The sequence below is a fragment of the Labeo rohita genome, chromosome 22 (assembly GCF_022985175.1).
Source record: "Labeo rohita strain BAU-BD-2019 chromosome 22, IGBB_LRoh.1.0, whole genome shotgun sequence".
NCBI classification, from domain to species: Eukaryota; Metazoa; Chordata; class Actinopteri; order Cypriniformes; family Cyprinidae; genus Labeo; species Labeo rohita.
Genome location: NC_066890.1, coordinates 32054058 through 32075979, shown reverse-complemented (window position 1 = coordinate 32075979; position 21922 = coordinate 32054058). Strand labels below are relative to the sequence as shown.

Sequence of the window (21922 nt, the reverse complement as noted above, 5' to 3'; positions counted from 1 at the left end):
TGTCTGTCTATCTATCGTTCTATCTATCTATCTATCGTTCTATTGTTCTATCATTCTATCTATCTGTCTGTCTGTCCTTCTATCTATCGTTCTTTCTATCTATTGTTCTATCTATCAATCTATCAGTCTATCTATGTATCTATCTATCTATCTATCTATTGCTCTATCATTCTATCTAGCAGTCTATCTATCTATCTATCTGTCGTTCTATCATTTTATCTATCGTTCTGTCTATCTGTCTATGTATCTATCGTTCTTTCTATCTATCATATGTCTATCATTCTGTCTGTCTGTCTATCTATCGTTCTATTGTTCTATCTATCTATCTATCTATCTATCTGTCTGTCTGTCTGTCTGTCTGTCTATCCTTCTATCGTTCTTTCTATCTATTGTTCTATCTATCTATGTATCTATCTATCTATCTATCGTTCTATCATTCTATCTATCTATCTATCTATCGTTCTATCAATCTATCTATCTATCATATCTATCTATCTATCTATCTATCTATGTATCTATCTATCTATCTGTCTGTCTATCCTTCTATCTATCATTCTGTCTATCAATCTATCTATCTATCTATGTATCTGTCTATCTATCTATCTATCTATCTATCTATCTATCGTTCTATCATTCTATCTATCTTCTATCATTCTATCTATCTATCTATCTATGTATCTATCTATCTATCTATCTATCTATCTATCTATCTATCATTCTATCTATCTATCTATCTATCTATCTATCTATCTATCTATCGTTCTATCGTTCTATCGTTCTATCAATCAATCAATATCTACCATTCTATCAATCTACCTATCTATCTATCTATGTATCTATATATCTATCTATCTATCTATCTATCTGTCTATCCTTCTATCTATCATTCTGTCTATCAATCTACCTATCTATCTATCTATCTATCTATCTATCTATGTATCTATATATCTATCTATCAGTCTGTCTGTCTATCCTTCTATCTATCATTCTGTCTATCAATCTACCTATCTATCTATCTATCTATCTATGTATCTATATATCTATCTATCAGTCTATCTGTCTATCCTTCTATCTATCCTTCTATCTATCTATGTATCTATCAATCAATCTATCTATCTGTCTATCTATCTATCATCGTTCTATCTTTCTATCTATCAATCTATCTATCTATCTATCTATCTATCTATCTATCTATCTATCTGTTTGCTCCTTCTATCTAATATTTTGTATTTATTTATTTTTTAGTAAATATATAATAAATATAATTAAATAAGACAAGATTTAAAAAGATGGATAGTACATCTGGGGAAAAAATATCATGTTTGTAACAAAACAGTTTTTTGTTGTTGTTGTTGTTGTTTTGCATTACATTATTTTCCACTCACATTCACCTTATTGTGTTGTAAATCGCAAATTATACCATTTAATAAAAAAGGCAATACAAAATTACCAACAGGGAAAGACATAAGTATTATTACTCCATGTTCTCTTTTTAAGACATTTGTTTAATACCAAGGTCATGTTTGTGGTTTAGAATCAAAATTTGGATTAGAAATATGAAACCATAAAATAAATGAAACAATAAATAATAATAATAATAATAAAAAACTATAAATGTATACAAAACAAACGGTTATAAATCTGACAAAATGTATCCGTTTTTGATATATCTATTTTTGTAGAACACTTCATAAATTGGAAATTATTAAATCGTCAATCATTTGTTTAGATATATAATGCAAACATTTTTGTTTTCTACATAATGTTAATTTTTAACACTTATTTACACAGTTAGGCTTTGTAGTTTTGTAGCATATCTTTGTATTCGTTTTATTTAATTTATTTAAGAAAAATGGAAAATTATACTATTTGTCAAAAATAAAAGCATGTGAAAAAGCAAAAGCATACATCAGAAAACACTGTGAAGCTATGTGTGCAGTGTCAGCACGAGCAGCTTGATTGAATGCTGATGAAGCACGTGTCTCAGGAAGTCTGGTGCTTCTGCCCACACAGACGCATCTACTCCTGTTTATTAGAAAAGTCAATTTCGGAGAATATTTTTGACGTCCGCTCCATTGACGTCATCGCGGTCGCGCACCTGTGATGCAAAATTCTCATTTTTTAAAAACGTGGCCTGTCGCGTGATCTGTACGGAACGACATAACGCGTTTATCTTGTACAAAAGGTAAAAGTCGCCCATAAACCACACTCATAATATAACCACACACATATATATTTACATTTAAAGCCAGTTATCTTGTGTAGGGACGCGCACTTTGTGTTAAACTTTGTGTTGTCAATAAAACAGTGACATTGTTGTCTAAGGGTTTATGTTTACGGTGTTGACAACACGATGGAAAAACATTTACGTTTAAACTGTCATGTTTCGGTCAGCGTTCAAGTCAACTGTGTCCCGCTTGTGTTTGTAGCTGTCAGGATGACTCAAGACCAGCTCCTCACGGGTTTGAAGAAGGACGTCCGGTCTCTTTTGGTCTCTGCTAAGCATGGTTTGACCCCTGAGCAGCTCAAGAAGGACTACCAGACCATGCTGGGCTTCCCCATGCCCCTCAGGTTACTGGGGTTCAGAAATGTTTTGGATATGGTGAAGGAAATGCCGGATGTTGTGCACTTGGATTACCACTTCGATGGCAGCATCATTTTGAAAGGTGATATTAGTCTTTTTTTTCCCGTTTGTTTACTGGTAAATCAATATTTATGGCCTGTTGTGCAGAATTATGCTAAAACTTCTTGAATACACCATGAAATTGCTACATTCTATTGCATAGGTTGTTGGTTGTAGTGGGAGGCTTTTTTTTTTTTTTCAGTCTAGTGGGCATTTAATTGGACAAACATTTGGACACGCCCACAAGTGCAAGATGAGTCATTAATATTTTAAAGAGATAATTCGCCCAAAAATGAAAATTTTGTCATTAATTACTCACCCTCATGTCATTCCAAATCTGTTAGACCTTCGTTCATCTTCAGAACACAAATGAAGATATTTTTGATGAAATCCGACAGCTTTCTGACCCTGCATAGACAGCAATGCAACTGACACGTTCAAGGTCCAGAAAGTTAGTAAGGACAACGTTAAAAACGTCCATGTGACATCAGTGGTTTAACTGTAATTTTATGAAATTACAACAGCAATACTTTTTGTGCACACAGAAGAGTCAGAAAGCTCTCGGATTTTATAAAAAATATCTTAATTTGTGTTCCGAAGATGAACAATGGTCTTATGGGTTTGGAGCAACATGAGGGTGAGTAATTAATGACAGAATTAAATTTTTGGGTGAACTATCCCTTTAATTGCTTCAAACTCAAAATCATGCTGTTTAAAGTGACTTTCAGATACATGTGTGGTTTAATGCGTTTGTTTTTCTCAGAGCATAACTGACATCTTGTGGTACATTTTTAACAGCCTGAGTAAACTTTTCTGGAAATTTTGCTTTGGCGACCTGTTTTGAACTCTCTAAACAAACTGTGTTTTGGCCTGATGTTGTTCAAAAAGATGATTTCGCTTGAATACACTGCCAGTCAAAAGTTTTTGAACAGTAAGATTTTTAATGTTTTTTAAAGAAGTTTCTTCTGCTCACCAAGCTTGCGTTTATGTAATCTTAAGTACAGCAAAAACAGTAAAATTTTGAAATATTTTTACTATTTAAATGTATTGTTTTCTATTTTTTTTATTGTGAAATGTAATTTATTTCTGTAATTTCAAACCTGAATTTTTTGTATCATTACTCCAGTGACATGATCCTTCAGAAATCATTCTAATATTCTGATTTGTGGCTCAAAAAACATTTATTATTATTATTATCATTAATATTATGTTGAAAACAGCCGAGAAGGATTTTTTCAGGTTTCTTTGATGAAAAGAAAATTCAGAAGAACAGCATCTGAAATAGAAATCATTTGTAACATTATAAATGACTTTATCATCACTTTTGATCAATTTAAAGCATCCTTGCTAAATAAAAGTATTAATGTCTATAATTTCTTTTCCCAAAAATAAATAAAAAAATAAAAAAATATACTAACTCCAAGCTTTTGAATGGTATAGTGTATAATATATAATACGGTATAGTGTTACAAAAGCTTTTTATTTTTGGATCTTTCTATTAATTAAAGAATCCTAAAAAAAATGTACTCAACTGTTTGAAATATTGGTAATAATAATAAATAATGTTTCTTGAACAGCAAATCAGTGTATTAGAATGATTTCTGAAGGATCATGTGACACTGAAAACTCGAGTAACGATGCTAAAAAAAGTTTGCTTTGAAATTACAGGAATAAATTACATTTTAAAATATATTCAAATAAACAGCAGTTATTTTAAATAGTAAAAATATTTCGCAATTTTATTGCTGTACTCTGAATCAAAGAAATGCAGGCTTGCTGAGCAGAAGAGACTAAAAAACATTAAAAATCATACTGTTCAAAAACTTTTGACTGGTAGTGTATATCAAGGCCTTCACAACTATTAAAGGTTTTTTTCTATATGCAGCCATTGGAGATGAAAGCACCAGAGGCATTCAAGAGCTTGTGTCTAAACAGCGCGACCCAAAAACCAAACCCAACCTTCGGAGGGCAGCACCAGGGAACTTCCATGTTTCTTACCCAAGGAACCAGCCTGTTATTCTCCCTCGACGTGGCCAAACAAAACCCGCCCTGCCCGCTCAACTGCGGAGCCAGCTTAAACAATTACTATCTCATGGGCCGGTCAGATTATCAGAGCTGGAGTCCAGGTACATGGCGCAATTCGGAAAGCCGCTCAACATCATGCAATATGGCTTCTACTCCATTTCCGAGATGCTGGCAGCTGCCGCGGATTTCGTAATCATGCAGCAGAGTCGCACAGGGTCTCAACTGCTTCTGAGGAACGCCGTAATGCCACAAAATCAGATCAGACATCTGACGACGAGTTCTTCTAAGCCGTGTATGTATATGATAATAGAATTTCACAAGATGCAGAGGTTGATACCATGCTCTTTCTTTGGTTCAGATCTATTATTGATGTCTTTTCCATGATGCAGTGGCATCTCCTTTGGCGGCAAAACAGAAGCCAGTCAGTCCTAAATCAGCTTCGCTGCCAGAGAAGAGCCAGCAACATTTGCCTTCCCCTCCTGCTGTTCCTAAACCGGAGCCTGTGAAGGCAGAGCCCTCTTTTGAAGAAACCATTTTTAAGGTATGAATATTTGTATGAAATTAGGCCAATATTTTGTGTTATGCTATATATAAATCTTCTTACAGCTTGAGGAGGAGCTCAGACAGCAGATCCTCGAGAAGGGCACCGCTGGCACCGTCAGCCGTGAGCTGAAAGATAAGCTACGGAAGGTCAGACGGAACAGCTTTAAAACTCCTTTCTTGCCTCATCATCTTTTTTATTTTTGAGATGTGGATCTTTTTTTTTTTCAGGTTGTAGCTGAAAATGGCAATGGGATCTCCATTCACAATCTTCCCACAGAATACAAGGTATTCTCACAAAGCCTGTCAGGAACATATCTGAGTTCATATCTGAAGAAGAAAATGAAAATGTATTCTGCCTACAGAAAACTTTACTTGTTTTTGCAGCTTTTTATGGAAGCCTGTTGTTGCCTTGGCATAAAAAAGTTAATTGTTACTTTTTATCTCACAATTCTGACATTTTTCTCACTATTTAGAACTCTAAATTCTGACTTTATCGCAGTCTAAGCCTGTAACTTATAGTTCTGACTTTTTTCTTTTCAGAATTCTGAGTTGACTTCTCACGATTCAGTTTTTTTCCTGCTTTGACTTTTCTTACATTTTTTTTTTCTTGCAATTGTGAGTTTACATTCTTTCAGAATTTTAAGATTATATCTTGCAGTTTTGTGTTTATATGTCACACTTCTCATATTTCTCTTTTTTTTCTCACAATTCAATTTTTTTTGTTTCTGTCAGAAAAGTCCAAAAAGGTCAGAATTGGGAGAAAAAGATCAAAATTGTTAGATATAATTTATGATTGTGAGATATAAAGTCAGAATTGTAAGAAGTAAGGTCAGAATTGTGAAAAAAAAGTCAGAAATGTAAGATATTAACTCATAATTGTGAGAAAAAATGTCAGAATTGTAAGATATTAACTCAGTATTGTGAAAAAAAGTCAGAACTGTGAGATATAAACTCAGAATTGTGGGGAAAAGGTCAGAGTTGTGAGATATAAGTTCAGAATTGGGAGAAAAAGATAAGAATGGTCAGATATAATTTATAATTGTAAGATATAAAGTCAGAAGTGTGAGAGAGAAACTCTTGTAGGAAATTGAAAAAATTGTAACTCATTGACTCAGGATTGTGAGGGGAAAAAAGGTCAGAATTGTGAGATATAAACTCAGAATTGGGAGAAAAAGATCAGAATTGTCAGATATAATTTATAATTGTGAGATATAAAGTCAGAATTGTAAGAAGAAAGGTCAGAATTGTGGAAAAAATGACAGAAATGTAAGATATAAACAGAATTGTGGGAAAAAAGGTCAGAATTGTGAGATATAATATCAGAATTGGGAGAAAAAGATCAGAATTGTCAGACATAATTTATAATTGTGAGATATAAAGTCAGAATTGTGAGAAAACTAAGAATTGTAAGATATAAAATGCGACTTTTCTTACCATTTTTTTTTCTCTTACGCAATTGTGAGTTTACATTCTGACTTTTTCTTTCAGAATCGTGAGATTATATCTTGCAATTTTGTTTATATCTGACATTTCTCATATTTCTCATTTTTCTCGCAATTTGGTTGTTTTAATTTTGTCAGAAAAGTCAAAAAAGGTCAGTATTGTGAGATAATCTCAGAATTGTGGGAAAAAAGGTCAGAACTCTGAGGTAATTTCAAAATTTTGAGAAAAAAGTCAGAATTGTGAGAGGGGAAAAAATATCTGAATTGTGAGTTACTTTTTTTTTTTTTTTTTTTATGTCCTGTGGCAGAAACCAGCTTTCATAGATTTTGGGTTGATACTGCAAGGCTGGGGTTCTCACCTCTGGCCCGCAAGATCCATTTTCCTGCACAGTTCAGCTCCAACCCTAATCAAACACACCTGAACAAGTTTATCAAGGTGTTATAGGCAGGTGTGTTTGATCAAGGTTGTGGCTGAACTCGGCAGGAAAATGGATCTCGCGGGCCAGAGGTGAGAACCCCTGCTATAACGTATAATATGTAGTCACCCAGAGGAAGCACAAAATAAAACTCAATTTGATAGTCAGAATATTGTGCCACTCTAAAAATGAAAACATCATATCTTCAGCCATATTTTTTGAGTTTCTAGATGGCGCCAGTGAGCTGTTTTAACTCATGGTCTCTTTTTTTTTTTTCAGCGAATGTATGGTGAAGAGTTGCCAGTGAGCCAGTATGGCTTTCTGAGCGTGACGGAAATGGTCGGTGCTTTGAGTGACACGTTGTCCATCCAAAAAGGAGCTGATGAGAGTGAAAACCAGTGGATGGTTGTGGAGTTCAAACCAAATGACGTACAGCCTGCTGAATCTGGTACTTAGCTCTATGTCATATTGATTTGGAAAGACAAATGAGTGCTCCTAGCTTATTGATCATCTTTAATGAGATTTTGATTGTGATGTATTCCTTTTGCAAGAATCATCCCCGGGTCACGGCACCACTTCCAGTCTGCCGAACGAACCCCGGAATCTCTCCAGCAAAGCCCATTACTTCAGTTGTCCCGAGTCTGCATGGGAGCGTGAAGAGGTGGAGCAATACTCCCAAGAGTCCGACACTGAGCTCAGAGTCACCAATAAAACCATCCATCAGGTTAAGATTCATTATTGATAATCCATTATCATTCCCTCCCATATCAATCTAAAGTAACCTTAAGAATATAATGTGACATTTATACACAACTTTTGTTTTTTTTTGTTGTAGATGGTGGATCTTTTCCCAGAGTTGGTGGTGAGTCGAGTCTCAGCGGTTCCTCCGGACGCGGTGCGCTGCCAGAAACTAAAGCCTCCGGTCCTCAGGAGGGAGAGAGAGCTGGTGCCCGTCCTGGTGGAGCAGACGGAGTCTCCCAGTCACTTCTACATCCGCTTCTGCCAAAACAAAGAGGCCAGAGCCCTGGAGAACATGATGATTGAAATGAGGTATCTCTCTTTTATCATTATTTGGGTTGGGATTGAGTAATATATCATTCTGAATATGCCTAATTTCTGTTTCCAGGAGCTGTTACTCCTATCCAGATGTGACGGAGAGATACCGGCTGCCTGATGCGTATGTGCGGCCGGGTCAGGTGTGCTGTGTGGCCCCCAGAGACATGTGGTTTTACCGGGTGGTGATCCATGAGCTGTTCAGTGATACTGAAGTAAAGGTGTACTATGTTGACTTCGGAGACATCACAAAAGTGGAACGAAACAGCCTACGGTTTCTCAAGTAAAATTCATGATTTGTTATTAAACAATGAATACGATGTTAAAACTTAATTATATGTAAATGATTACCTGAGGTTTTGGTTTTCTTTTAAAATTTTTTGTATTACATTGTGAATTAAAAATGTTGCATTTGTTTAGCACATATATGTATGTATCTTTGCTGCTTTGTATCCTCTCAAAATCTTTCCAGAGCTTGTTACGCTGATCTTCCGGCTCAGGCTGTTCCAGCAATGTTAGCTGGTGTTCGGCCCATCACGGTAAGCAGTGTTGTTATTGGAAACTAAAGCTAAAAAAAGATAGATAGGTTAAAATTTAGATGAAAAAACACAGTATGAGTACATTGTGACACAATATTTTCAGTTTGGGTGAACTTTTTATGTAATGATATAACTTTTTCCATGAAAAAATTGTAATTTTTGTATTTTTTTTTTTTTTTTTTATTGAATACTTATTTTCATTCAAAATTGATTGCAATGACACAACTTTAATTATAAAATGGATAAAGTTTGTAGACAAACTTTAAGTTGCATAAAAAATTTTGAAGTATTTTTAAATGCTTGAAGTTTGAAATAGTTAAGTTTTAATTTAGTAGTTATAAAAAGATAGATAGATAGATAGATAGATAGATAGATAGATAGAACCATTTGATTTATTTAGCAAAATACACCTTAGAATGATTACAAGCAGTTGATTTAGAAAAAAGCAGCTCAAAAACAGCTAAAATTCGCTGACTTGGCAAAATAACAGCTACAAAAACAGATATAACCAGTTTATTTAGCCAAAAATAGTTACCAGCTGAAAACTAAACCAGCTGATTTAGCAGAAAAACAGCTAAAAAAAACTGCAGAAACAAGCTAGTTCATCAAAAAAGGAAAAAAAAACCCAGATGATTTGATAAAAACAAAAATAAAACAAAAAACAGCCGATTTATCCCCAAAAAAACAAATTAGATAGATAGATAGAAACCAGCAGAAACAAGCTGGTTCATCAAAAAAAGCCACAAAACAGCATTTTTGATTTAACAAAAATGATAAAAAAAAGCTGTTTCATTGCAACAAAACATAACAAAAAAATAAAAGTTTTAAAAGTTAGATAGAAACCAGCAGAAACAAGCTGGTTCGTCCAAAAACAAACCAAAAAACAGCCAAAAACCAGCTAAAATCATCTGATGAATCTGTTGAATCAGCTAATTTCACAAAAAAAAAGTTAAAACCAGTTCATTTAGCAAGTAACTAAAAATGGCTAAACAAAAAAACAGCTAAAACCCTATCCCCCAAATCTATTCTGCATATTTTTTTCAATGCAAGCATTAAGGATTTAAGGCTTCTTAAAACTGAAAGTAGTGATGTTTTGCCATTCAGATACTGATTCAGTAATCTCTCAATTAAGTGATTCTGAGTGAGTGATTCATTAGGCTTAATCAAACTAGTAATCCTTTAATCTGTGAGTCTCTTTGAATGATTCATTAAAAGAGCCCCTTCAAAAGAGTCATTTATTCACAAATTTGACTACATTTTTTTTGTTTGCTTGTTTTCCATGTATTAGATGAAGAACCGGTTTTGGCTTTTTATTGCTCATTTTGCCACACTATAGTTATTTTCTGTCATATTTGTTTTTTCTCAGAGCAATTGGACTCAGAGTGCGATCAACTCTTTCCAGCGGATGTGCTGTGAGCGCACTCTGGTGGCCGCCATCCACAGCTACCAGGAGGACTTCCTGCTGCTCTTCCTGTGCGACACAAACACAGAGGAGGATGTTTATATTCACCTCGCCCTACAGAAAGAAGGCCACGCCCTTCCCTCAATTACCGCTTATGGATTGGTCTGAGTTCAAAGCTTCATTTAGACCCACTTGTATAAAACATAAGAATCTGACCTTCAGTAGTTGCTGGTTTCTTTTCGTTTGGCTTTTCAGGTGTCAGGGCAGTTCAACCCAGTGACGTCTTATTTCGGAGATGATCAGCTTGAGGAAGTAAAAGAGTGTGTCTCACCATCCACATCATTTCCAGAAACCCAGATCTGCTGTCAGGGAAGTGGCTCTCTAAACTCCTCACAAACGGTACCTTTAATATACAAATCCAGCATCACAATACAGCACTGACTGACCCCTTGATTTACTCACACTTAAGCCATTCTAGGTGTATATGACTTTCTTCTTTCAGATGAATCCTATCAGAGTTAAATATATATATATATATATATATATATATATATATATATTCTGGCTCTTTCAAGCATTATGAAGGCAGTGAATGGGTGTTGAGAATTTAAAGTTTAGTAAAGTGCAACCATACATCATAAAAAAGTACTCAACACGGTTTTGGGGGGGTTAATAAATTAAAAAATAACAGCTAAAACCAGCTGATTTAACAAAAAAAAAAGCTTTAAAAAACAGCTAAAACCAGTTGCTTTAGAAAAAAAAACGGCTAAAGCCAGCTGAATTAGCAAAAAAGCTAAAAACAACTATAACCAGTTGATTTAGAAAAAACAGATAAAACCAGCTGATTTAGGAAAAAAGCTAAAAAAAAAAAAAGACGGCTAAAACCAGCTGAATTAGCAAAAAAAGCTAAAAACAACTATAACCAGTTGATTTAGAAAAAACAGATAAAACCAGCTGATTTAGGAAAAAAGCTAAAAAAAAAAAAAAGACGGCTAAAACCAGCTGAATTAGAAAAAAAAGCTAAAAACAACTATAACCAGTTGATTTAGAAAAAACAGATAAAACCAGCTGATTTAGGAAAAAAGCAAAAAATAAAAAAAACACCAACAAAAAAAAAAAAACAGCTAAAACCAGTTGATTTAGAAAAACAGCTAAAACTAGCTGATTTACCAAAAAGGCTAAAAACAACTAAAACTGGTTGATTTAAAACAAAAACAGGTAAAACCAGCTGATGTAGCAAAAAAGCTAAAAAAAAACAAAAAAAAAAACAGTTGATTTAAGGGGAAAAAAAGAAAAAACAGCTGGAACCAGTTCATAACTTTAATAATAAATAAAACAGTATTTAATATGTATTTATGTGTTTATCTATTTATTTATTTATTTAATTAATTAATTAATTATCTATTCTGTCTATTCGACATCATTTTTTCAATGCAAGCAAAAGGCTTTAAGGCTTTAATTCCTACAAAAGGAATTATCTTGTATAACCCCATGTAGTTAATACGCCTGTTCATGCATTGCTGCAAAATGTAAATTGATGATGTGAAAATGATGTTGTCATCACATACAACTTTGGTGTTCAGCTGTCCGATTTTGTAAAGTTGCTCATTCTACTCTGCATTTAAGTATGAATATTACCTCAAATATAAATTAATTTCATAGTTTTGCCCTCAGATTAGGTTATCAAGACCTAATGTGCGCTTCAAAAAAGTTTATTGTGATTTATAACTTGTTTTATTTGTGTCCAAAAAACCATTGTCAAATAAGTTACCCACTACAACCCCCCTCAGAAAGTAATGGTTTGTCCCATTCTCGCATAATTTGTACAATACAATGATATTTCCTCTAGAAGCACATGGATGAAACACTAAAAGTTATGTTCTCTCTCTTTCCGCTAATATTGGTTAAACTATGTGTCAAAAGTGAATTAACTGACTGTCAACAGTGTTACACAAGTATTATTGTTGCAAATTTTAAAAAGACAATTTAACTAAAACTTATGTTTTGTTTATGAAAGTATATATCTAAACATACCATATGCTCAGTAGTTTTACGCTTCAATGTTGAGTATAGGCCCAAAACACGAAAAAAATCAACTAAGTTACTTGTCAACTGTTTTACCCAGTAAAGGTCACATGGTGGACAGTAGCAAACATAGATGGTATTTTATGCACATATTTCTACAGATCACCTTTATTTATATAGCTCTTTATACAATATAGATTGTTTAAAATGACCTATTTAAGGTCATGTTCATTCTTAGTAATATTTATAAAAAAGTAATAATAATTTTCTAGGCATTAAAACTGTATTGTGCTATAATTTTTATTAGAAATGTTTTTATTTTATTGAATCAATGTATTATATTGCAGTAGCTTTATAATAGTTTGTGGGCAACTAACCAAAGTAATTTTCCAAAGAGTAAAGTAGTTTGGAACAGAGTGTTCATTCACTCTGATTCATTTATTCCAGGTTTCCAGCTCTGAAAATGGAGAAACTAACTTCCCCTCCATAAACATGGGCTCAGTCCTCGACATTCCTGCCCTCGAGTGTATAAATGTTCCTGACATCAACACTGCAGCTAAAGTGAGTCGCATTACACGTATATACCATAATATTTTGGATTCATTTCTTTAAACCTCATATTTCCTTTCAGGTTGGGGAAGTAAATCCGTCTGAGGCTCCGCAGGCTGAAGACCCATTATGCAGCAGTGAATGGGATCAGGGATGGACAGCAGAGGACAAAACAGATAAGACACAGCTCGGACCTGACATCAAGACTGAGGAAATCGAATTGAAAGTAAGGACACCATCTCGTCCACAATAGGCATGACATAACAGCTTTGGAGTGTCAAATATATTTGACAGGTAAAAAACGTAAATCCTGAGGTAAAAATCTGATCCCAGTGCTTATGAATAAAGCTCCAGGACTTAGACTTTCATTCCTGACAGCGTTTAGCGCACAGCCATCGCTCAGAATGACACGAGGTGCTGTGCATCTGGAGATTTAATCTCCTGACGTATTGTTCCCCATTACATTCCCGTTCTCCCACCGAGCCCTTTGGGAGGGAGTTGATCTTAATTGTGTGGTGATTAGATGAGAATGTTAATTAGCCTCTCCGCAGAGGTTCATCTGCTTAATCATTCAACAGAACGGTTCATCGAAAAAGGCAAGTTACTACAAGAGACGTGCAATTGTCATTTTCAGCTATTTGCAGAATGAAATCACAGAATCTGGCATAGCAGATGCTGCTTCTTTTAAAGCAGAAGTGTGTCATTTATTGATGTAAAAATACTTTCTGAAATACCTAATGGTGATTTCCGAGATTACTATTTGAAATTGTATTTGTCAACCGATAGAGATTTTTTACTAACGTGACGTTGCTGTGCTACGTGGTCACGAAAACTAGGGCTGGACAATGTCATGCACATTTTTTCAGTGAAACCAGTTGTGTAATCAGCAGTACATCTCCAGCAAGTGCTTTTAGATGGAGCAGCATTTAGTACACAGAGCCGTAGTTTACCCAAAAGCTATGCTATATTGCGTTCTTTATCGCAGACGATTTTATCGCATGATTATAAAATCGAAATGAATTAAAGTTTGCCATAATGACAGCTGTTTGCGTAGCTTCTCAGTGAACTATGACTCTGTGTAGTAAATGCTGCTACATCTGAAAGCATGTGAAAATACCACATTTGATAACGTTTTTACTCCAAACTCACTTCATAAATCCATAAACCATACATTGTCTTAGTCGTGTGTTTATTAGTCGCATTGAATCAATGAAAGCAGTGACGTCGTCTGTTTATTCAGCTGCAGCGATCGTGATTTCCTGGGCTGTCTTCTTCGGGTGTATTTGGAGTTTCCACACGAGAGCGCCCTCTGGCTTTCGGATGGAGATTTACTGTTGATCACAGAACCGTGCTTCACTGAAAGATACCCATGACAATCGCAGCTTTTGAATAATTGAGATTGCGATTTAATTTTGATTTATCATGCAGCCCTAGTATTACTTTGTGCGTCTAAAATGTATCATTTCTAGGGCTGCCCTTGACTAAAGATTTTTCTGGTCGACTAGTAGTCGTTCATTTGAAGCATTAGTCGACTGTTAGTCGAGATGAAGTCATCTCCACAGTAGTGGATGCGCCTGCATGTTTTATTTGGTTCATTTGAAAGAAGACATTTCACTCTAGATATATTTTTCATGTCTGTAACACCGTGTCTACACCGGACGCAAGCGGAGCGGTGCAACGCGATGAAATGCTGTAGAACCTATTATAATCATTGATGCTGTCTACACTGGATGCGGCGCGCCGCGACACGTCAAATCCCCAACAGTAAACTGCTACCGCATTCTATTTATGACGCGCTCACACAAAGTGCAAATGATTTGCAACGGTCGCTTTGTCACGTCCAGTGTAGACAGACTTTAGCTGTTGCGGTGTGGCGCGGCGCAGCGTGACTGTCACGTCCAGTGTAGACAAGGTGTAAGGCAAGAATGCACTGAGTTTTAAAGTTTCATGCTCAAGTTCATGGAGACTGAGACTTCAGGAAGAACAACCTGTTTGCTTTCATTATTTTACAAAAGCGCAATGTTTTGTTGTTATTGTGGGTACACACAAATTAACATAGTCTTTACAGATTCGAAAGATGTATTATTTTTATCTGTATGACCAAAATTGACAGAGTATTTTAAGAGCAAGTGACCGCACCGGCACCTTGATCTGTGACGCAGTGAGCGCACTAACATTCAGTTTGTAAACTCCGCACAGACACTTCAATAGTGCACATTTTTCTAGGTTAACATTACATTGAGCTACTACTGCTACTACTTACATCTTTCAGATGAAAAACCATATTTAAGGTCGATGTCCTGCCCGATGTTTTATATTACCGCATAGACCAGCCGTTACCAATCTGTCTGTCACGGATTGTGTGACTTTGCCACTTCATGTGGATTTTTTCTTCTGCAACTAAGTGACTAATACATTTTTGGTCGACTAAGCCTCTTCTCGTTCACTAACTTTTAGTCGATTGTTTGATTCTTTGACCAATGACAGATGAAAACTTGTTTGATTTGGATATTTTTCAAATTCCAAGTGTTTTCAAAGTTTCTTTTGGCGATGCTAGAGAAATGAGATTTGCTTAAATCAGCTTTACAGTGGCATGCGAAAGTTTGGGATCCCCTTGCAGAATCTGTGAAAGTGTGAATAATTTTAACAGTATAAGAGAGATCATACAAAATGCATGTAGTTTTTTATTTAGTACCGTCCTGAGTAAGATATTTTACATAAAAGATGTTTACATATAGTCCACAAAACAAAAAAAATACTTGGATGATCTACGACTGTTTTTTTTTTTTTTTTGTTTTGTTTTGTTTTGTTTTGTAAAGGTTGTTCATGAGTCCCTTGTTCTTCAGAAATATCATCCAGGTCCTGCAGATTCTTTAGTTTTCCAGAATCTTTTGTGTATTTGAACCCTTTCCAGCAGTGACTGTATGATTTTGAGATCCGTCTTTTCACACTGAGGACAATTGAGGGACTCAAGCACAACTATTATAAAAAGGTTCAAACATTCACTGATGCTCCCGAAGGAAACCCAATGCATTAAGAGCTGGGGGGTGAAAACTTGTGAACAAGATGAAGTCCAAATTTTTCTTATTTTGTTGAAATATCTTATTTTTTTTCCATTTAGTACTGCCCTTCAGAAGCAACAGAAAATACTTGCATGTTTCTCGGGAGACAAATTAAGTACAATTTACCTTGATCTTCAAATTCAAAAAGTTTTCACCCTCCAGCTCTTTGGTCCAATCTATCGTGTTTGGGCCCCTTAACTGTCCTCAGGGTAAAAAAGATAGATCTCAAAATCATACAGTTAATGCATTTTGTATGATCTCCCTTGTTTTTTTTTTTTTTTTTTTTTTTTTTTTTTCACATTCCCAATCTTTCCCATGCCACTGTATATTAAGGCAGTACTTCAAACATTTTTTAAAGGAATTTAAATGTACATGGCCACATTCGTTTTCTCATGTTTTTTCACATAGCCTGAGACTGTGTCTACTCCTCCACCTGTCCAAGCAGCAGTAAGTGAACCGCAGATGTGTGCGTCTCCAACTGAACCAAAGCCCGTCTCAACCACATGCACCAGCCCACCTACTCCTGTCCCCATCAGGATCAACTCCCTCTATCCAGGTACAGCACATCAACACTACCACAATATGAAATATCTTCAAATGAAATCCGAATCTACAATTGCTTTGATGACATGAGTTTCCTAGTTTTTCCAGGTGTACCTGTTATTCCAGTCCAGCCCCAGCTTTCCCACTTCATGATGCAGTTGTTCGGCAGTCCAGTTCATCTGGGACCAGGTCCAAACCTCACATCTCCACTAGCTCTGAGACCAGCTGCGCGCCTGTCCGCCGGGGCCAACATCCTTTACTGGCGCTCCAGTCACATAGCCTGATGGACTAGAAGCGGTGCGTGTTTTGTACTCTCGTCATGTTCGATAACTTTGTTCTTTCATTTCTTTGGATGCAACATCCCAGAAATATATCAAACGATATATACGAAAAGCAGCGAAGGACACGTCAAAGCGGATACATTTCTTATTCTTTTAGCGCAGTAGCAGATTGTTCTTTATTTTTATGTATTTGCATAGTGCTAAAGTTTTGTGTGTTTTTATGTTTTCACTATAGACCAAACTGGCCATTTGTTTCTTTTATTTGTTATTAAGTTGCTTGTTCGGTGTTCAGATTTTTCTTTTATCAAAAAAACAAACAGTTTTATAAAGAAAGAAATGGGATAAAAAAGGAGGATACACTGAAAATATGTGTCTAATTGTGTCTGTGTTGCATCTAATGTTATTTTTAGGTATTACACAACTATCTGAATATTATTTGGAGCCCTTGTATGATCTCAAATTTACTGGCTCAAACTGCTTTTATGAGTTTTCCTAAAAAATCAGCTGTTGATCACTGTTGATCTGCGAAGGCAAGACAATGTCAAAGTTCTTACACAAACATCTTATACATGTGGACATGCTACCGATGCACTGTTCATCTTTTCTAGTTTTACTGGATTATTTATAAAAACGTGCAACGTTGTACAAAATTCACTCCGTTGTTTCCGAACACCCTTGCTTTGTTTTCTTTTATGTACATTTGATCAATTCCGCCCACTGGTTTTCCGCTTTTTGGAATATTTAGTTTGACCCAACATTCACCGTGGGAGGTTCCTTGCTCCACTGAGCATGTTGAAATATTAAATTACTCAAACAGGACGTTGTGTATCCAAGTGCATCCATAACATGCCACACAAACAGTGGAGCTAAAGAAAGGGTACAGGTTTGGAGAGCTCCGCCGGTTCTGAATCTCCCTCGTTTGGTTCAATTACTGTTAATGGCATCTTAATGAGCTTTCTTGGAGGCCCTGAAGATGCCTGGTGTCTAAACAAGACCAGCTGGGGAAGCCAAAAATATTACCTAATTTAGAGAGGGAAAAGAGAAAGCTGAATGCTGCAGAAACCAAATTAGCATTGGATGCTAAACTAATGAAGTTTAATTGAAGAAACACATTTTTCTGAGTCTATTTCTGCCATATAAAAAAGGAAAAGCATTATGCTTGTAAATTTAATGATGGCTTTGCATGTCCATTTCTGTGACATAATTAAAGAAATCATGCTTTGGTAAATTATAATAATTAACATTATTAATGGCATAAAAATTTATGGCAAAAAGCTGGTTTGAGAAATTAAAAATCATAATTGACCATTTAATTTGTACTTTTTATTTCATCTTTTAAACTTTTTATCTCAGTTTTGATTGGTATCTCAATTTCAACTAGTCATAATTGACAATTTTTTATTTTTTTTTCCCTCAAAATGACTTGGTATGTCAGTGTCAATTTTGACTTAGTTTCTCAATTTCTACTTGCTCCCATACTCCTAATTTCAACTTGCATCTCAATTGACTCATTTTTATCTCATTTTAACTCTCTTGTCAAAATTACAACTTGGCATGTCATAATATCGACTTACACCATAATTAATGTTTTATCTCATAATTCCAACTTCTTATCTCAATTTTGACTTAGTATCTTAATTTCATCTTGTCATGTTCTTAAAATTATGACTTAGTATGTCATCATTGCAACTTGCATCTCAATTGAATTTATCCCCTTAGGTGACTTTTTATCTAATAATTATTGCTGTCATAATTTCAACTTTTTATCTGCAAATATCAATTTGTCAATTGGATCATAATTTTGACGTCATCTCATAACAGATTGTCACTTAGCTTGTCATAATTTAATTTTTCTCAAAATAAATTTCATAATTTAAACTTTTTCTCAATATTTTGACTGTGTATCCCAGTTTCAACTTTTCAGATTTCAAAAAGTTGTCATTTTAACTCATTTCAGAATTTCAACTTAATATCTCAGATTTTCAACTTGTCAATTTAATGTCATAAATTTGACTTTATCTCATAACAGACTTGTCATAATTATCACTTAGCATGTCATAATATCGATAATTATGACTTGTGCGATAATTGACTTTTTATCTCATAATGGCTGTCAGAGTTTCAACTTTTTATATCTCATAATTTTGACTTAGTTTCTCAATTTCAACTAGTCGTAATTGACTATGCCATCATTTTTTTCATCTCAAAATTATGACTTGCGTCTTAATTGTGTCTTGATTTACTTTTTTTCCCATAATTTACTTTTTATCTCATAATTATAACTCAGAATTTCAACTTTTTATCTCAAAATTTTGACTTGTCATTTGAATATTATATTTTTTATGTTATCTCATAAGAGTCTTGTCAAAATTGTCACGTAGCATGTCATAATATTGTCATAATTAACTTTTTACCTTATAATCAGTCATAATTTCAGCTTTTTATCTCATAATTATGACAGTTTCAACTTGTAATAATTGACTGCCATAATTTTGACTTAGTATGTCAAGCTTTCAACCTGTCTCATAATTGACTGACTTCATAATTAGAACTGTCATAATTTCAACTTTTTATCTCCAAATTTTGACTTGTCATAATTTACTTATGTATACAATAATGGCTTTCATAATTTAAGTTTTGTCTCATCATTTTAATTTAAATTCTCAAATTTTAATCTAGATTTCAACTTGTCATCGACAATGCCATAGTTTAACTTTTTTTCTCAAAATTGTTTTAAAATTATGTCAGTTTCAACTTGCATCTCAATTGACATTTTTATCTCATAATTATAGCTGTTATAATTTCAACTTTTTATCTCAAAATTTCAACTTTTCAGTTGAATGTCATAATTTTGACTTGTCAAAGTTATCACTTAGCATGTCATTATATCGACTTTGTCATAATTGGTTTCATAATTTTGACTTATTTAAATCAATTATGACAAGTTGAAATTGAGTAACTGCCTTAATTTGAACTTTTTTCTCAAAATTATGACTTAGTACTGTATGTCATAATTTCAGCTATTTTCTCAATTGACTTTATCTCATAAGTGTCAATTTCAACTTTTTATTAGTTTATTAGTTTCTCAGTTTTAATACAAAGTTGAAATTATGACAATTTTGAGGGGGAAAAAGTTACAAAAATGATGGCATTGTCAGTTATCTCATAATTATGGATTACTGACTATGCCATTGTTGTACTTTTTGTTGTTTTTTTTGTTGTTGTTTTTTTTCCCCCTCAAAAATGTGACTGTCATAATTTCAACTTCTATCTCAACTGACGACTTAATTGATCCAATAATTGACTTTTTATCTCATAATTATAACTCAGTTTATCTCAATTTCGACATGTCAGTTAAATGTCATAATTTTGATTTTAACTCATAACTGGCTTGTCATAATTATCACCCTGCATGGTATAAAGTTGACTTTTTATCTCATAATGGCTGTCATAAAGTTTTTAATAATTTTGATTTAGTATCTCAATTTCAGCTATATTTTTTACTTTTTATCTTATAGCCATGAATTAGAATGTCATCATTTCGACTTTCATTACAACTTATCTCACCTTTTTTTTTTATATACTAATCTCTTTGACTTTTATCTCATAATTATGATCTGTCATGAATTTAATGTAAGCTTATAATTCACCTTAATGCCATCATTTTGTCTTATCTTGCATCATGATTTTGAGTATCTCAAAATTTCAACTTGTGCCATCATTTAGATTTTTAATTTCATGAATATGACGTAGTATGTCATAATTCCCGTATTTTATGGCATAATTATGACTTCTTCAAGCCAAAAGGTCCCTAAATATGGCTTAGGATCCTCCTTTTGTGTCAAAGTCTGGTCAGTTTTTCAACCATTTGAAATGATTCACGAACAAAGTAACTTGTGATTACATTGTTAAGTAGGTTGATTGCATTTCCATTAACTGTTTAGTGTTATGAAACGTAATGCGTGTCAGTTTTTCACTACTTTAATGAAAATGAACCATAAAATCAAATCACATGCAGTCAAAAAGCAGTCCAAGCCTTTCCTCTCCCTGTTTCTTCAAGCTTATAATATGCTTTGCCACAGCTGATGAATTCTAATATCTTTTGCTAACCTCTGCCAGCTCCAATAATGGAAGATGAACTCGATAAGCAAAACAAGGCAGTGAGTCATTTTTTGTGGTGGCACTTTTGTTTGTTAGAGCAATGCTCGTATGTCTATATTCATGTGACAGACCATACAAATTACATAAGGACTTTTCATTTCACATCACGTCTCGGCATTCTGCCACCGTGGAGCATCAAAACGATCATTTCTGTGCATCACCGAATGGGTTGTTTTATGATTCTTTTGTCCCTTTAGGAGCTTGAAAGCTGTTCACTGATGAACTTTAAGAGAATTTGGAGAATGACGCAGTGATTTATGCCATTAGGAGAGCCTTTGTGCAAACGCAAGAGGGAAGGGAGCTCTGATAGCGATCGAATTAAAGCACACTGCTGCATGGCAAATCATATTACCCTGGTTAACTGACCCACACAGACATTTTCCCTGCCAAGATGCCACTGGTTACCATAGAGACCTGTTGTTCTACCTCCAGGTTTTCCTATAATATTCTCCGGAAAAGAGGTAATGTGTGGACTTCATAACTGTAGAGAAGAGTACTTATCAAGTTATAATATAAATCTCACTAACTGTAACGTTTTGAGTCAAAAATATGCAGGTTTTGTATGCAGGTTTCAAACACCTCGTTTTGTGAATTTTTGACGATTTTGAAATAATCTTATATCAGATATCCAGTATCCACCAGCATTTTTTCAAAGCTAAAGCAAACAACTTCCGATTCATTAGCTGCTATTCACCTTATTTTTCCCGTAAGAGTATAAATGTTATGGGTCTGGCTTCCAGTCTCATCCATGTCCATTTTTTAAGCTGTGCGAAACAGCTCATTTTGCTGCTTTATATTGCAAATTAGCGTGTCTTGTATTATTTTTATGTATTATCTTAATCATAAACACACTGGTTTGTAATGCAAAACAGTTTAACTTTTTACTGCACGTTGTTATTCCTTATTTCTCAATAGCCGCTAATAAACCGGAAGTCTCGCCCATAAGCTTACTTTCGCGTTGAAGAATAAGGTGGATATAGGTAAATAACTAGACGAATAACATTATTAGAGATGCATTAAACAGTAAAATATGTTTGCACTACAGAACAGTGTTTTTATAATTACAATACTAGTGATAAATAGCCTATCAGTTTGCGACATAAAATAACTGTTAGGGCTGACAGCGGAAGCCTTGCACATTTACGTTTAAAAACATCTATTCCCGTCGTTACCTTAAAAATAAGGTGGATAAAATTAGGCGTTTCTTTCACTAGTAAAGAGATGGAAAGCCCACAGTGGAACTAGAGCTAATTAATGA

The 21922-nt window shown here is 34.4% G+C and overlaps 1 protein-coding gene across 2 annotated transcripts; it reads left to right on the top strand.

Moving 5' to 3' along the window:
* Positions 1-2004: 2004 nt before the first annotated feature.
* tdrd5 (tudor domain containing 5) lies at positions 2005-17376 on the top strand. Of its 2 annotated transcripts, none has more exons than XM_051094127.1 (17): positions 2005-2185; positions 2430-2666; positions 4509-4940; positions 5038-5189; positions 5255-5338; positions 5420-5476; positions 7329-7497; positions 7601-7773; positions 7885-8099; positions 8176-8385; positions 8575-8641; positions 10008-10205; positions 10299-10442; positions 12516-12629; positions 12700-12843; positions 16088-16235; positions 16331-17376. In XM_051094127.1, exons 2-17 carry the CDS (start codon positions 2438-2440, stop codon positions 16504-16506), a joined length of 2712 nt encoding a protein of 903 aa, XP_050950084.1. In that variant the 5' UTR covers positions 2005-2185; positions 2430-2437; the 3' UTR covers positions 16507-17376. The 2 variants fall into 2 exon arrangements, with proteins under 2 accessions (XP_050950084.1, XP_050950083.1); XM_051094126.1 differs by having other exon boundaries at positions 2006-2185; positions 16322-17375.
* The last annotated feature ends 4546 nt before the right edge of the window (positions 17377-21922 follow it).

Excerpts from the sequence above, each read along its gene's own strand:
- tdrd5 (XM_051094126.1), top strand. The coding sequence starts at position 2,438 with ATGACTCAAGACCAGCTCCTCACGGGTTTGAAGAAGGACGTCCGGTCT. Across the intron at positions 8,100-8,175 it reads AACATGATGATTGAAATGAG|GAGCTGTTACTCCTATCCAG; the intron begins GTATCTCTCTTT and ends TTCTGTTTCCAG. Across the intron at positions 12,844-16,087 it reads CTGAGGAAATCGAATTGAAA|CCTGAGACTGTGTCTACTCC; the intron begins GTAAGGACACCA and ends TTTTTCACATAG.